This window comes from Centroberyx affinis, unplaced genomic scaffold (genome assembly GCF_046629955.1).
Source record: "Centroberyx affinis isolate AG114_WGS23_722 - 3 ecotype Tasmania unplaced genomic scaffold, CSIRO-AGI_Caff_v1 ptg002146l_1, whole genome shotgun sequence".
NCBI lineage: Eukaryota > Metazoa > Chordata > Actinopteri > Beryciformes > Berycidae > Centroberyx > Centroberyx affinis.
In genome coordinates, this window is record NW_027280464.1 from 68,324 (window position 1) to 84,391 (window position 16,068).

Sequence of the window (16,068 nt, forward strand, 5' to 3'; positions counted from 1 at the left end):
AGATGACGGCTGAAATCAATACGCAGTAAAGGGGTTAAGGCGGTGGAGTGTGTGTGTGTGTGTGTGTGTGTGTGTGTGTGTGTGTGTGTGTGCTGGGGGTGGACGGTTTGAGGAGACAATAGCCGGGCTTGGAGCCCCACACGGTGGACCATGTGCCGTTTATTACCATACAGCTGTTCGCATGAGGTCCAGACAAAGGCAATATGATAGGCCAAACTCTCAGTCCTGCAGGAGCCCCCCCAATAACCCCCGCCCCCCTTTACCCCCCCTCCCCGGGCTCCAGAGCACAAGAGAAGAGGCCTGAACAGCCGAGGCGCACAATGGAAAGGTCTTATCCGGAACCTGCCCACTCTTTGTCACCTCACACGCGTCAGAGCAATTATAATGTTGGTGTCCAAAGAAAGAAAGGCTATTCTTCCCCGCTTCCTTCTGATCCGTGTTTGATCTATAGAGGCCTATACCCCAGAAAGAAATAAAAACACACTAAACAATAATTATAGCCCCGAAAATGTAGTTCAAGTTGTGTTCACCGCTGTTATCCACTACAGGTTTGATGAAATGTAGCCTTGGTCCAATAAACTGTTGTCGTGATACACGCATTGTTTGACACGTTACAGGCCTACTGCAAAACTTGGAATCTCTAAATCACCTTATAATTTCTTGGAAGTTAGTTACTTTTAGTTATCTATAGTCAGTTTGGAGGAAATCTCCCCCCACTACTTGAGTGGTTATGGAAAATACTTTATTTGCTGTGACATCACTGAGTTGCTTAAATAACATATAGGATATAGCTGACATTTGGATCTGAAGTTTGCTTTTATGATCTGTACATAATGTAGCCTATGCCTTATCTTTAATAGGCTAAACTTGCCTGGGTGATTAACAGTTAAAGATTACTAGGTTTTATCATTTAAAAAATAAAGCTAAACATATCTGCCTTGCGTCATTTTGTCTTCCTTGTGCATACTTTTCAACTTTGCCCAGATGTAGTGTAGGCTGTTCAATTCCCCACACAGGTCCCTCGTGTCCCTGCTGGTCCCCAGAGGTCTGCTCCGACTCCACCTCCTTCCATGTGACGCGCAGCATCAGAAGGTATAAAAGCGCTCTGCGCCTTTACGCACCAGAACATAAACAAGTGGAGCACCGGCTAGGATAGAAGATAGGAATCAAAGAAGACAAGGATTTACTGGACATCCCTTGGACCTTGCTGCGCACACACATTTCTCAGCAATGAAAGTTGTGTTTTAAAGGTTTTTTTTTCCCTACAAGTTTTCCTCGCCAGTTTTTGGAAATATTATTGGATACAACGAATGCATACAGCCACCTAGAACTGGGAAGCAATTTTTTTGGAAGAAATGGCGCATCTACATCTGAGATACCTCTTGGCTCTGGCCTTAGTACAAGTGGTACGTATAGCCTCGGGTGTTTTGGAACTAAAAACACCTCAAAGTTGTATCCTCAAAGTGTCTTTACGCACAGCGCGTCTAATATCAACTTCTTTATCTGTCTTTCCAGGTATTGTCCTCTGGTGTGTTTGAGTTGAAAATCCATTCATTCCACACGGCGCAGCGCATCTGCAGAAGACACAGGGACTGCCATATATTTTTCAGAATTTGCCTTAAACACCCAGAGGATGTGATCTCGGCAGAGCCACCCTGCACCTTTGGGACCGGACACACCAACGTCATCAGGGCCGATCACACCTCAATTTCTAGCAGCGCTCCCATCAGGGTGCCTTTCCACTTCAAGTGGCCGGTAAATGCACATTATCATATAATTGCATGTAGGAATATAGTGGAGGCTAAACCCATGCACTAAACTTCTTATTTATGGAATCAAGTTAACAATTTTAGTCTGAAATAAAACTTTATACACATCACAGTAACTAGGCTAGTATCAAACTGACGTAGGCTAAGTGATATGAGGATAAGGAACATCAAGAATCATTGCTTTTCTGAAGATATGACTGACATTTGTTAATGTTGGGTTGCCTTAAGAAAATCACTGACTACAGGTCATAACCCACTTTTTATGTAACACTGGTCAGATAAGGGCGTAAAGTTACTCAGATGAACTGTATGTATTATTGGCATTACCTTTTCCAAGCACTGAATGCGCCTTTTTCTGTTTTAGGGAACATTTTCGTTGATCATTGAAGCCTGGAACGCTGAATCTCCGACTGAATACACAGGTAGGTGTTTTCCTATATGGAAATAGATATTAGCCTCTTATTTAGTCAGTGTGATACATTCAGGTCATCAACATAACGCAGGGACTTATTTAACGATATGGCTTGATCTGACGTTTGATTTTGTTTGATCTCTACTCTGTATTATCATGGTAACTACAACATCAAATTCGGATTCTCTTAGGCTGAAGTATGGCGAGTGTCTGTGCCTTGCCGTATCCAACTGATGCCCAACACGCGCTTAAAGCTTTTACGCACCAGCTTCCTCGCAAGATCAACCGATTAATAAACTCCATTCCCCTATACAGACAACCAAAACAACCTTGTGAGCCGTCTGGCGACCAGAAGGAGACTTGCCATCGGCGAGGACTGGTCCCAGGACGTGCATTTCGGTGAGCAGAGCGAGCTGCGCTACTCCTACCACGTCTTCTGCGATGAGTACTACTTCGGCGACGCCTGCGCTGAATACTGCAGGCCGAGAGACGACACGCTGGGCCACTACACCTGCGACGAGGAGGGCCACCGCATCTGTCTGGAGGGCTGGAAGGGAAACTACTGCTCTGAGCGTAAGTGGACACATGGTGACCGCCGAAGTCTCCTTGAGCAAGGCACCGAAGCCCTACACCAGCTCCCAAGGGTGCTGTTCTGTAGTTGACCTTATAGCTCTGATCTCTCTGTGGAGGGGTGCAGGGATCAATAGAGCATCATATCAGTGTGTTTACATAAGCCTCAAGGGGAAATCACTGTAATTTTCCTCTATAGGGATTTAAAGTGTTTCTGTGGTACTCAGAGTGACTTTATAGTGACCTTATCCTATTTAATGGTATTTTTTATTCTCTGATGGTATCACCATATTTATATAAGATTCCTATAGATAATATGTGATATTTGTATAGTAGGCCTGTCCTTCTAAAATCAATTATATTGATACTATTGTTCTTTTCATAAGCTAAACTTGCTGATTCAGGGAGATTGATCCAGCTACTAATGCAGTTTCTATCAGTGACCCTCTTGCAGTACCTAAAATAGTTTAAAGCAAACACACCTGAGCAAGTATTGAAATATCACACTTTGGGTAGAAACAAATAAAGATGGTTGCACTTGAGGTGAAATTACAAAACAACAGCCTCAAAGGAAACATTATTTGCAAGATAAGATAAATCAAACCTTTATCCCTCTCAAGATTTTAAAGTGTATTCAACTCAAAGTTAGTCAAGGCATGGATGAAAGTGGGTTTTTTTTTAAGCTTACTCTTTAATCTCTTAAGCAGACACGGTAAACTTTAGACAGCGGTCTTTTCAGAGCACATGGAGTATCTCCTTTATCTGGCAGACGTCCTGCAGCGCTGGGTTTTACTCCATAGCGAGGAAGGCTGTGGTGCTCCATCTGCCTTTTGTTCTCCATTACAATGAGAGAAAGAGCCATGACCCCCATTAGAGAGACACATTTTTCAAGGTGGTCTGTGTGTGTGTATGTGTGCGTGTGTTTGCACTTCTTCTGAGTGAAATTGTGTGTGTGTGTGTGTGTGTGTGTGTGCGTGTGTGTGTGTAGTGGGGAGGAGATAAAAAGAAAGCATTTGTCTCCGGCGGTGTGCCTACCAGCTGCTTGGCTTAATACTTAACCAACAGTGAAGTCTGAAACAGGGCTGGGGTCAGACAGGGTGCTCTGTACATGTGTGTGTGTGTGTGTGTGAAATGTATGAGAAGGCGTGCCCATTGTAATCACACACCCTCCCCTCCCTCTCCTCTCCAGCCATCTGCTCGGCGGACTGCAGCGAGAAGCACGGCTACTGCGAGGCCCCAGGGGGCTGTACGTGTCGTATGGGCTGGCAGGGCCCCTCCTGCAAGGAGTGCGTCCGCTACCCAGGCTGCCTCCACGGGACGTGCAGCCAGCCGTGGCAGTGCAACTGTCAGGAGGGCTGGGGGGGCCTCTTCTGTGACCAGGACCTCAACTACTGCACCAACCACCGGCCCTGTGCCAACGGCGCCACCTGCACCAACACGGGCCAGGGCAGCTACACCTGCACCTGCCGGCCCGGCTACGGAGGCACCAACTGCGAGCTGGAGACCAACGAGTGCGACAGCAACCCCTGCAAGAACGGAGGCAGCTGCAACGTGAGTATACAGTACAATCTAGTACTATTTATTTTAAAGGTGCTGTATGTGGCATTTTATCGTCAATAAACCATTACCACATTAGCATTAGTATAATTATCGTAAACAGACAAGACCATCACCGAGACGATTGATAGCCTCTACTGGTTTCTACACTGCATTGTACATTTGCATTTTTAAAATCTGCTGGATTGCTTTACAGCACAAAACAGAAACAAGTAATATTTTATTCTAGTTCCACTGTTCTAACTGCATAATCTCAACTTCATGTTTGCTTACCTGGTCTGAATGCATATTGGCAAATAGAAACATCTTCAGGGTTTAAATGTAGTCTCAATATTGAGAAACATAATGCTACATATAGCACCTTTAACAGTTGGTTTTAGATAAAGGAGAATACACTCATCGCTTTTTTAATGTTTAAGCAGTATCCTATGACTGTTGTAGTTTGATTTGATCACTGTCAGACTTCTAAAGATAACTTCTTTGAGGCTTTCATCTAGATATTCTTTCCTTAACATTAATGTTTTCCTTTGTCTCCTCTGTAGGACCTGGAGAACGACTATTCATGCACCTGCCCGCAGGGTTTCTACGGTAAGAACTGCGAGATCATTGCCATGACGTGCGCCGATGGCCCCTGCTTCAACGGCGGCACCTGTGTGGAGACGCTGACCGGAGGCTATACCTGCCGCTGCCCGCCCAGCTACACCGGCTCCAACTGCGAGAAGAAGCTGGACCGCTGCAGCAACAGCCCCTGTCTCAATGGTGAGTGGCAGGATGGGCCCCGACACCGCTGACATCTTGTGGTTGAAGTGCAAACCAGCAGTTTCTTGGCTGGATATACTTGCCTTTTTTTTAGTGAATAGGTATTACCTTACGCCCTTTTTGTAGCTTATGGCAATGATGTGGTGCAATGTCTAGAGGATAGTGACAATTTTTCTAATATTAAATGTGTTATCATCTGAATTCCTGAATTGGGCTTGCCAAAGGGGAATAAATCTAGTGGGGTCTGTCAGCTTTTGGCTCCCTCTGCTGGTATTGTTGGGGCAAAACACCATGCAGAGGTCAGACACCCAATTGCTCATAACCTCTGAATGCAGCACTCTCACCCTCTGGTCATGACCATATGCTCATATAGCATACAGAATATATAATAGTATCTCCTGCATGCTAACCATACTGCAGGTATTTCACAATCTACATGTTTAGAAAAATATTCAAAACACCACAATTTCAAGGCAGAGTTTTACAGTTTACCCTCTTGCCTACCAAATATAACATTCTAGCATTTAAAAAGTACTTGTTTTAGAGAGCTTGTGTCACCACAACACCTTTATAAATCAGTATACTGGATAGGCGTTCTGATCATTTGGTTCTGGCAGTAGGAGCATTCAGTGCATATCCATCCACCAAGCCAGAGGCAAGAGCCGAGCAGTTACTCAGATCCCCACATCGTTTCCAGACAACCTTGACACAGTGCTAAATGTAATCCCATTAACACCATCTCTTTAAACGCACTGAATGGTCTTCCCTTGTCTGCATGATGCTAAACAGAGCCGTGTTATTTTCTCCCTCCTGCAGGTGGGGAGTGTCTGGACCTGGGCCAGAGTGTGCTGTGTCGCTGTCAGCCGGGCTTCACCGGTGCCAACTGCCAGGTCAACATTGACGACTGTGCCTCGGGCCCCTGCCAGAACGCCGGCACCTGCCAAGACGGTGTGAATGACTACACCTGCTCCTGCACCCTGGGCTACACCGGCAAGAACTGCAGCGTGCGCTCGGACGCCTGCGGCGCCCGTCCCTGCCAGAACGGCGGCACCTGCTTCACCCACTTCACCGGGCCCGTGTGTCAGTGCCCTAAAGGGTTCATGGGTTCCAGTTGCGAGTTCACGCTGCAGCCGAGCTTCAAGCCGGCTTTGCGCCAAACCTCGCAGCCCTCCTCCGCCACCCTCACCGCCTCCTGCGTTCTGGCCGTCCTGGTGTTGGCTCTGGTGGCGGGCATTATAGTGTTGAGGAGAAGGCGGCATCTGCGGGGCAGGAAGCAGCTGAGCGACGTCGCGGTTTACAACGACTTGGAGACGGTCAACAACCTGGGAGGAAGCGAGAGAGAGGCTTTCTCGGGCCTAACGGCCTGTTCAAGATCAGCAACGGCACGGCGCGCCTCAGTCTCTCTCTCAACCCGGACGGCAGATCCGGCTACAGGCACAGTCCCGTGGAGAGCAGCCTGGCCAGAGGGGAGCGTCAGGACTTCATGTGGAGGGAGGAGGCCGGCCTGGGCTCTGCGGCGGGGCTGAGATGAAACACCGTCCAGATCTAGAGGGAAAAACAGGGACATCCACGCAGGAGAAGTGGGTGGGAATATTAGCACTTGTTTTTCCTCTCTCTTCATGAACAATGAAAGAGAGGAAAAAGTTCATGACTCTGCTCATGCTGAAGCTTACTGTACTGTTTAATTTAAACATAAGAAACAAAATGTTGAAAAAAAGACGATAATTTACAAAGATTATTGAAAAAGTATATGGGATGAAGCTCTTCCAAGTTAAATGACCCAAAGAGACAAATAGTACCATATGATACACTGTTCATAGGACCTACAACACATACCAAATACAGGAAGTCACAATACTCTGATTACCTTGGGAAAACCCACCCATACCACATGTTTTAGAGGTTGTTGTCTTTGATATATTTACTTTGTTTAATCATTTTTTGACATTTTTTTTTCTTTTGCTTTTCAATCTTCCTTTGGCCATTATTTCCTTATTATTTGAATGTACCATCATTTCTATTGTTTATATTATTTATTTATTTGAAAATTTATGTTTATGACTTCACTTTGATTGTCACAAATTGAGAGATATATTTATATGATGCTGAATGAAGACCCGTGCTTGATGTTCTATGTGGATAATTTGTCTGTGTGGGCTGTGTGAAATATCCCAAAGACATTCAGGGCAGGGGATATAAAAAAAAAAATTGGTTTTACCATTACTGTAATATATATCCTACTGAAACCATTACCATTTCTGCTAATTGAATTGTGCCATTTCATGTTCATGCCAAAGTTTGTGTTTTGTTACATGTTTTCACTCATACTTGATTTCATCATGTTGTAAGTGACTGTGATGTGGAATAAAAGATTTGCTTTGATTCTTTGACTCTGGATACATTTTGGATGCTGACATCCAATATTCCTATAATCCTATTTTTAGTGTTTGTGTAGTGAGTTTATAGAGACTTTATCATCAGTTTTTCTTATTTAGATTAAAATTGATTCTTCATATAGTTTGAGTTCAGCCCTAACAGTCTTTAGCCTCTCTGGAGTCCTCAGCTCTGATTGGCTGAGACACGTCAGAAGCCGCTGCAAAATACTCAATAAGGCACACCTGTGAGCGCGTATCAGTTAATTTAAATAGGTAATGAGCTAGCCGAAAATAGCCTACTGCTAATGTGTTGTTTCTTCAGCGACTGTCCAGAACTAGCCTATAGCCTATTGGTTGGAAAATTAGCTACTCTTAATTATTGCTGTTGGCAGATATTTCTGGAACATTAGCTTACTTTTGTGTTCCAGTGGTTTACAAGCGGTTTCTAAAAGCCAGAAGCCACTTATGCTGTGAGGAAGAGGTGAGGAAGTGGAGTAAAACTCGTTAGCTGTTCAAAAATCACTGTAAAGAAAGAGAGCAAATGTGCAATAAATCTTTTATTTGTAAATGATAATAAATAATGATCACTGGCTCAACAGTAGCCTATAAACAACGCAGACTATTTGTTTTGGAATGCGTGTGCAAAGTGTGCCTTCGAGCTTCATCAAATATCAACAGGACTTTTTAAGTTGTTTTTTTTTTGTTGTTTTTTACCTTTTTTTTATGCCCGTTGGAATAAGACTGCAAGACCAATGTCACAAACGTGAAAATGAAAATAATTCGACTTATTAGGCTACAGGGCTATATGGGGAAAACACATTTTTAAGACCTCTAAAACGTAATAAAACGTGGTTGCCAACTGGGTATGGCAAACTTGAGGTTTTATATTAATAAAGACTTTTATATTATTATTATAATAAAGAACAAAGATTATGCAAAAAATACCAATAGCAAAACTGAAATCTAGGCTATTTGGAAGCTATGAATAAAATATATGATTCAGGACCAATGTCCCTGCTGATAGTTCAGTCATCTAATATTTCAAACAAAAAACAATATATTTTTGTTAGTCATCACTTTGCTCCCCTCTATATCTGCCATATTTAACTGTATCCAAGACCTTTTCAGGCCTTGAGTTAAAATGATATAAGGCATTATAAGACTTTTCCAGGACCTGCTGTAAATAAACTGCCCCAGAAGAAGAGAAAAAACAGAACAGCCTCCTATCTCGTATATCTTTTTCACTGTCGAGGCTCCAGTGTCATCGCCGCCTCCCATGCAGCGCTGCTCTCCAGCTGCAGAGACAAACCAGTCGGACCAGTCCACACCAGACATGGCAGCCAACCGGACCGGGACGACGCCCGGGGAAGACGATGAGGTTCAGTCATCAGATTTCGGTTCGCTTCAGGACCACGGCTGTAATATCCAGAAGAGACAAGCCCGGGTCACCGTGAAATACAACCGCAAAGAGCTGCAGAGGCGCCTGGACGTGGAGAAGTGGATCGACGAGAGCCTGGACCGGCTGTACTCCGGCAAGGTGAGTGTGGTGTCTGTTAACATCAGAGCAGTCAAGTCTTTTTCAAACATTGCTTTGTCTACCTGAGAACATAACTTTTATTGGACTTTAAACAGTCATATAATAAGATAATAATGGTCTTTATTTATAGAGCACGTTACAAAGCGCTTTACAAATGTGAGCAATAAGAAAAAAGTGAACAATACATAAAATCCCATCATCCCCTTTCTTTCATAATTAACAGGCCTGCATAAATCTTCACCTCAGCCACCCCATATTTCACTTTTATATAAAGATGTATCTTAAGGAAAATAGGGCACATGTAATCAGCAGAGTGCATCAAATATAAAAGGAAAGATTACTTTGTTTCTTTAACTTGACAATATTATTATTACTGCAAGGCGAGTTGAGATTATATGACAACTCCAGATGCGTGAGTAGTTGGACTTGGAGCGGTGGGCTCCCCTGGTGGGATGATGTACGATGTGTCAGCAACACGGAGCTTAAAGACAGAGGTAGGGCAGCCTGGTTTTCCTTAAAAGGCCAAGCACCCTGCAGAAGTGAGGTCCACTTGCTGTCTCCTTCTCAGGGATCTGGATGCGCCCGGGGGGGGGGGATGCTCGGTGCCCATGTAAGGCCAGAAAGAGGGATGAATGATGAGAAAAGGGAAGAGGGGAAGGTTACGGAGGAGGGAGAGTGGTGTGTGTGTGTTTAGGTCCCAGGAGGAGGTAAACACTGTGCAACTGGCCGCTGTGGAGGAGCTGACGGGAGGCGCAAGATCTCTCATGGGGAGGTTGTGGGGGATGAAGGGGTATTTTGAGGACATGGAGTGCAGGACTGTGTTGTGAGAAGCTGGGATTTTGATATTAAGAAACCTCAGATGATCGCAGGGAGTTTAGAGCAAAAGGACCGGCTTTCACAGAGATCTCTATAGCTCCAAGCCTATGACATACTCATAGTCTTAAGATTATGTACTGTATACTGTGAAAACCTTGTATCCAAAATGTAAACTTTACAGGAATTAAGCAAGTCTTTCTTGCTTTTCTGCAGATTTCCACATATTTTAGATGTTGCAGAATATGTTTTAAATGAGGTTAATTTGTCCTCTGGTCATATGATTTCTCATAAAGAATGATGGAAACCTTCACATCAAACCATAAAAAGTCAGAGAATTTAGAGTTTCATCTTGTTGCACCAAGTCATCAAGTAGGCAGAAAAATGCAAACCCTTGTTTTATTGGTTTTAAGGGTAAGAAGGGCATATTTGTCAGAGTTTCACTGTATAGAGAAGAACCTGGTGGACTGTAGAGTTGGAATACTGCATGTGCCAGGCTGATTATACAAACAGTGCGGTGGTGTGGATGGACGGGTGGGACTAGCCTGTCCCTCCACTGAGCTCGTACAATAGCTGTTTGTTCAGACAGAGCAGGCCACTGTTACAGTATTACATGAACATTGTTACTGTTATTGTTATTGTCCTCAGCAATAAACATGGAAATGATGGACATGCTCTGTGTGCGGGCTGAAGCCTCAGTCTTGATTCGCTCTTGATATAGAACATCAGAGATATCGGTCAAGTGTGTGAAAAAGTAGATGTATCCATACTCAGTCCAGATGGTGCATGTATTTTCACAATGTGTGTGAACGAGACTCATTCACGTTGTGTGTGTGTGTGTGTGTGTTGTGTGTGCATGCTCATGCCTGTGTTTATGTGCATGCTTCAGGAGGATGACATGCCAGATGAGGTGAACATTGATGACCTGATTGACCTGCCAAACGACGAGGAGAGAGTCAAAAAGTTGCAGGTAACAGGACCTGTGATGGAATTTGAGAAATGCATTCCCATAAGATACCATAGATTGTCAAAAGGGAAAAGGGAGATTCAAATGAGGAGAAATCTCCAAATTAAACAGGGTTACAGCTGATTCCACATTCTCCACCAAACACAAACACAATACATGACCATGCAGAAAGACACAACTTATATGTGGCTGGTTTGTTACAACATTATCCTCTTTTTTTTTTTTTTTTAACAGGAGCTGCTTCGAAAATGCAGTAACAACACAGAGGTATGTTTTAAATTGGAAATTACATTTGTCATGATGAAGCACGCATCAGATCAGCATATGCATACCCGCATGCATACACACACACACACACACACACACACACACACACACAACTAGACTGAGGCAACTAGACTGAGGCAGCAGCGTCTGACACCTCCTACCACAGCCACTCGATATGCCCCAACAATGGCTATCTGTGCTCTCTGTCTCTCTCTTTCCATTTTCACCCCGGAACAATGAGTCTTTCTAGGATCAAATGTAAACCTCACAGTGGCCAGTTGAGATACAAACACAGGGACAAGAGCAGGGAAAGTGAGTGTGACTGCTGGCTTTCTTGCTCCAGACTTAGTTTGTGAAACCCTGATGCGGCCTGAGAGAGTTGGGCCCCTTGAGAGTTGCATGCAACTAAAATAGGTTTCTAAATAATACGCCTCATCATGCCAACTGCTTTCGTGCATAAACACAATTAAAACCCAAACAAAAGAGAGGCCAAGGAGTATCTGAAACCAGAATGAGGGAAAGCGGTCTGTTGCCTGTTCTTGCTTGTGGGAGATTTTATGAGATACAGTTATGTACACTAACCTGCAGCAGCAGTTCTTTAATGAAGCACTGTCAAGTCAACATCGCTGCACAAGTGTTTCACAATCAGCTCAACACGATGGCTTCAGCTGAGAGCTTCAGTTGGTTGCTTGATGGTAAAGCAACCTCAAAATGAACAGTTAGGATTAGGTTAACCAGAGTCAAATGGGCATATGCTGTTTACAGTCAATATAAAAGATTGAGGAGTGCCATACTGTCTGGGTGCTTTTGCCCATTTCTGTTCGACCTCCTTAAAAACCATGACTCGTCATTACAGAGAGTGAGCTGTGGAGTATTGGCTTAAGATCACACTTTCATAATGTCTTTTCCAGCACTTACACTTGACATTTTACAACATTCATTTAATGAAATATGGACAAAACTTAGAAGGACAACACATGTACAGCACATCATAACACTAGGCAGAGTGGGAACTTCCTCTGTTGTGGCCTTTCAGGTCCCCCCCCCAACCCCCTCTCCCCCTCGGGTCCCCACTGCTCTCTGAGGCCTTCTTTCTATCTATGGACCTAAGCCAGAAACACTCATGGATGATTGATACGCATTCTTTGCCACTAAACTTTCAATTGCTGAGGGTTTGTTTGTATTATTTTCATAGAATTTTCCTTTCACTGATTTACTTTGTTTAGGAATGAAAGTGCTAGAATGATTATCCAGCCAATAGGTTTTTTTTTATAGTGGCTTCATAGGCTACAGTTTGCACCTTGAAGCAAACTGAGAGGACTGTGGTTTACTTTCGTCAGCCAATGTTCCAGATGTTTCCAGAGAAGGAATCTTTCCTTTCCTTCTTGCCTAATATTTTCTCACATTGAGAACATGGGAAATGTTGAGTTTAGTATTGGTCATTTTTACCCTTCACAGTTGACTAAAGTCTTTTCAGCATTTATACCACTTACTATGGTATATATATGTTAATGAATGGATGAGCCATAGCCATGAGTGGGGCTTTTCCATTGTCTGTTTTTGCCTGATCATATGTTCTTTCAAGGCTTCCCCATGGACTATACTTACAAAATGTCCAAGTAAAGCCGAGTCCTCTGTTATAACAGTATGTTTTTACAAAGGCTCCTCATCTCTTTCTTAAATCTCCCATTTGTCCTTTGTCCTTGTCATTTGTCCTGAGATTATTTGCATTGTTAGCATTCCCCATTTATACCACTGTGTGATGCTAGCTGCAGGGTAAATCATCAGCTTGAGAGAAGAAATGTGAATCCATAGCATGCAAACAGGTTTATGAATGCATATATGCCAATTTTTGTATGCAGAGTCAATCGATCTCTGTTTACTGAAATCAGACAGGTGCATCCATCTAAGCTAGCACTGGATGGGGGGGATTTGTGGATGTGGTTACTTGTGTTTTCTCTAAGCCTGTAAGCCTTATATCAGTGGGCAAGACTACAGCACAAATCCCCATCTTGTCAACAAATGGTTATGGAAGAAAGGGGAAGTGTGGCAGGGAAAAGACCAAATAACAGTCATTAACCATTAGCCACAACCAGCTAATGGTTAATGACTGCATGTCTGATAATGGACCTAGGAATTTGACAGATTACACACAATAATAGATGGTGTTAGGACTACTTGGATATTATTAATCAATGGATTGTGGTTGTACTGACAAAATTTATGGGCTTATTGGAAAGGATGAAATCTTGCCAAATGCCTGATAATGGACCTGGTGACCTTGTATTTCATCATGATATGTTCTCTGGCTGCTGTGTTCCTCCTCAGGCCTTCATCAGAGAGCTGGTGGGGAAGCTGGAGGGTGTTCACAAGGAGGACGCGCTGCATAGCGAGGGCATCGAGCACCCGGTCATCTGCCACAGCCACAACCGCCACGAGCCCTACCACTTCACCAACCCCCACCACCACAACCACCACACCCGCAGCCACAACCAGACCCTCTGACCTCCCCGCACACACTCACAGCAACGACATACACACACCGCCATGACATGAAAACTTCTGTCACATACTCAGATGACCCCAGCTTGGTAGTTATGTTGGACTGTGGATGGCAGAGATGTTGGTCAAGATTTTAAACTCTAAAATGAGCTTCCAAATTCACATCTTTAAAGGAAAGATCCACCCTTAATCACTGCAATACTGTTAAAAAACTGTCAAAAGCTATTGGCAATGTACCTTGTATTTCTAGGCCCATTTTGTTTGGAGGTGTATTTTTCTTATTCCAACGTAAGACATGATGTAGCAAAAACAATTTCAGCTATCTAAAACATAAATGGTAAATGCAAAAATGTGTCACGTTTTGGTGTCAGTCCCTCAGAATCAAAGAGCAAGGGATTCTTTCTAGACTCACCATTTGCACCAACGTTCAACAGTCATCGCGGGAGAAATCCATTGAAGAGGCAGAGACACCAGTTTCTCAATTTGACAATAGCAGCAATAGACCAGAATGCAATGCAACCACAATGTTGTGTTTTGAGTAAGGTGCGACTCTTTTTCCTCAACTGGAAAAGAACTAGCTCTCTTGCTCTTACTGTCACTACTGTCATCACCATCACTATTGCTCTCTCTACCTACACATGTAACCCACTGAATGGAACACGTTCAGGCACATTCTCTGGGGGTTGTCGAAAGGCATTCTGAGAAATGTAGTAAATCACTAAAGTAGAAGTAGACGAGGCAGGTTGAGGGAAAGTGGATACACCAAAAAGGTAAATTACAACACTTCATCACAAATTGATGATATCCAACAGTAAAAGAGTATCCAAGGGTGGAATTTTCCTTTAAAACATCACTGCCTGAGTTAATGCTGAATCAGACTGTGACAAAGCCTCATGGCAGTGATGTTCCACCATACACTGAACACATGAACATTATAGCTACACCAGAGCATTCTGGATACACTCGTATCCACATGTGTGCCTTGTGCATCTTCTGTTAAATCGTGGCGGCCAGGAATTCTGTTGGTTGCTATTGTCATGATTACAGGGAATGCAGACACACCCAACATACCAATATGGCTTCTGGTATAACACTGGAATCAACCATGTTGCATCGCTTATATAGCTTTTTAATGATATTTTGCTTTTGCTTATCCCTTGTCAATTTTTGTCTAAATATTATTGAATTGTGTAGTTACTAGAGTTTAAACCATGGTCAATACATTCACTAAGTTTTGATCCTGCTAAGATTTTTGAGTGATATTAGTCTTTAGCAGAAACTGCTAATAGAAATATGTCATTTACTGTCTTTTGCTATATCCATTGATTTCCTCATGGGGAAAAAATAGAGGTTTTGGAATTTGAAAGTGTGTTTTCCAGGCCTGAAATAGTTATGAATATGATAAATATCAAAGTTTTGGAAATGTGATGGAAATATGTTCAGAATCTTTTTGCTGCTGATAGAAGAATAACCCAATTAACACATTTCCTAATTGCCAAGTGATTAGTCCAAACAAGACTTGGGATTTTTGAATTGACTTCAACCACAAAAGAGAAAGATTTGAACAAGCTGAATTGCACTTGATGTCATTGAATAGTCACAGAAAACTCATGGAATTTTGTTGAGCAAAACGGTGAAGGAAGCAGGAAGAGATGCAGGTAACATGAAGGTGGCCTACAGGTTTAGCTGCATGACAGTCAGGGGTGGAGCTGGGGACAGGAAAGCTATTAAAAGTTAGTCTTCAAGCCAACTGACTGAATGAGACACAATGGACAGATAGATAGATAGATAAAGTTGATTGATTAACTATTGATTAACTGATTAATTGGTACTGGTCCGCTCCATTGTTCTCATAGCTAATTAGTGCACTACAGTGGGAAACTGTCTCTTGTCTTACACTGGATTCTACACTAGAGGGCAGAGGGTGACAGTGAATACAGGAGTCTGTGGAAAATGTTTCTCTGCTGGTAGAGCTGCCATGGGATCTGATACAGTGTTGACATGTTGGTTTGTGAATCTTGATTTAAAAAATTACATAACAATTTGCAGTTTCCACACAATGCTTCTCGTTTCAAATCTTTGAAGCACTTCATCCTACCATGTTCCCTGTGCAACATTTGACTACTATGCCTAGAATGTTGACCTTGACGCTATGCAGTAAAGTGAAGACAGTATAATGCAGATACCAGTGCCACTGTCATTTTAGCTGAGATTGCTTCATATGAGGGTTTCCGCTGAGGAAAAAGACACCGTTAATGGTGAATGAATGGAATTTGGACTCAAGGCCATGGACACTGAGTCATCGTCTCTTGTTCATTTTCTACTTTTGTTTTTGACAGTCAGTGCACTCAACACACACACAGACACACACACACACACACACACACACACACACAAAGTTTGCAGAGCTGACAAACACATAAAACACTGCAGGGGAATGCACTGTCAAACTCTATCCTCCTTCACCATACAGTTAATGCAATTAGTGTAATTAGAAGGGTCCCCAGGGTGGGAGGGGAGGGGTGGGGGTGGGGGGGGTG

At 43.2% G+C, this 16,068-nt stretch overlaps 2 protein-coding genes across 2 annotated transcripts; both read left to right on the forward strand.

Moving 5' to 3' along the window:
* Positions 1-1,320: 1,320 nt before the first annotated feature.
* On the forward strand, positions 1,321-6,598 carry LOC139654731 (delta-like protein B). Its single transcript, XM_071531881.1, is given in 8 exon segments — positions 1,321-1,406; positions 1,516-1,755; positions 2,134-2,191; positions 2,497-2,754; positions 3,941-4,302; positions 4,851-5,067; positions 5,884-6,408; positions 6,411-6,598. Coding segments are annotated over 8 exon segments (1,899 nt in total). The 5' UTR covers positions 1,321-1,355.
* Positions 6,599-8,773: 2,175 nt separating this feature from the next.
* LOC139654730 (protein phosphatase 1 regulatory subunit 14A-like) lies at positions 8,774-15,823 on the forward strand. The gene is made up of 4 exons (XM_071531880.1): positions 8,774-8,979; positions 10,682-10,762; positions 10,994-11,026; positions 13,355-15,823. Exons 1-4 carry the CDS (start codon positions 8,776-8,778, stop codon positions 13,529-13,531), a joined length of 495 nt encoding a protein of 164 aa, XP_071387981.1. The 5' UTR covers positions 8,774-8,775; the 3' UTR covers positions 13,532-15,823.
* Positions 15,824-16,068: the final 245 nt, after the last annotated feature.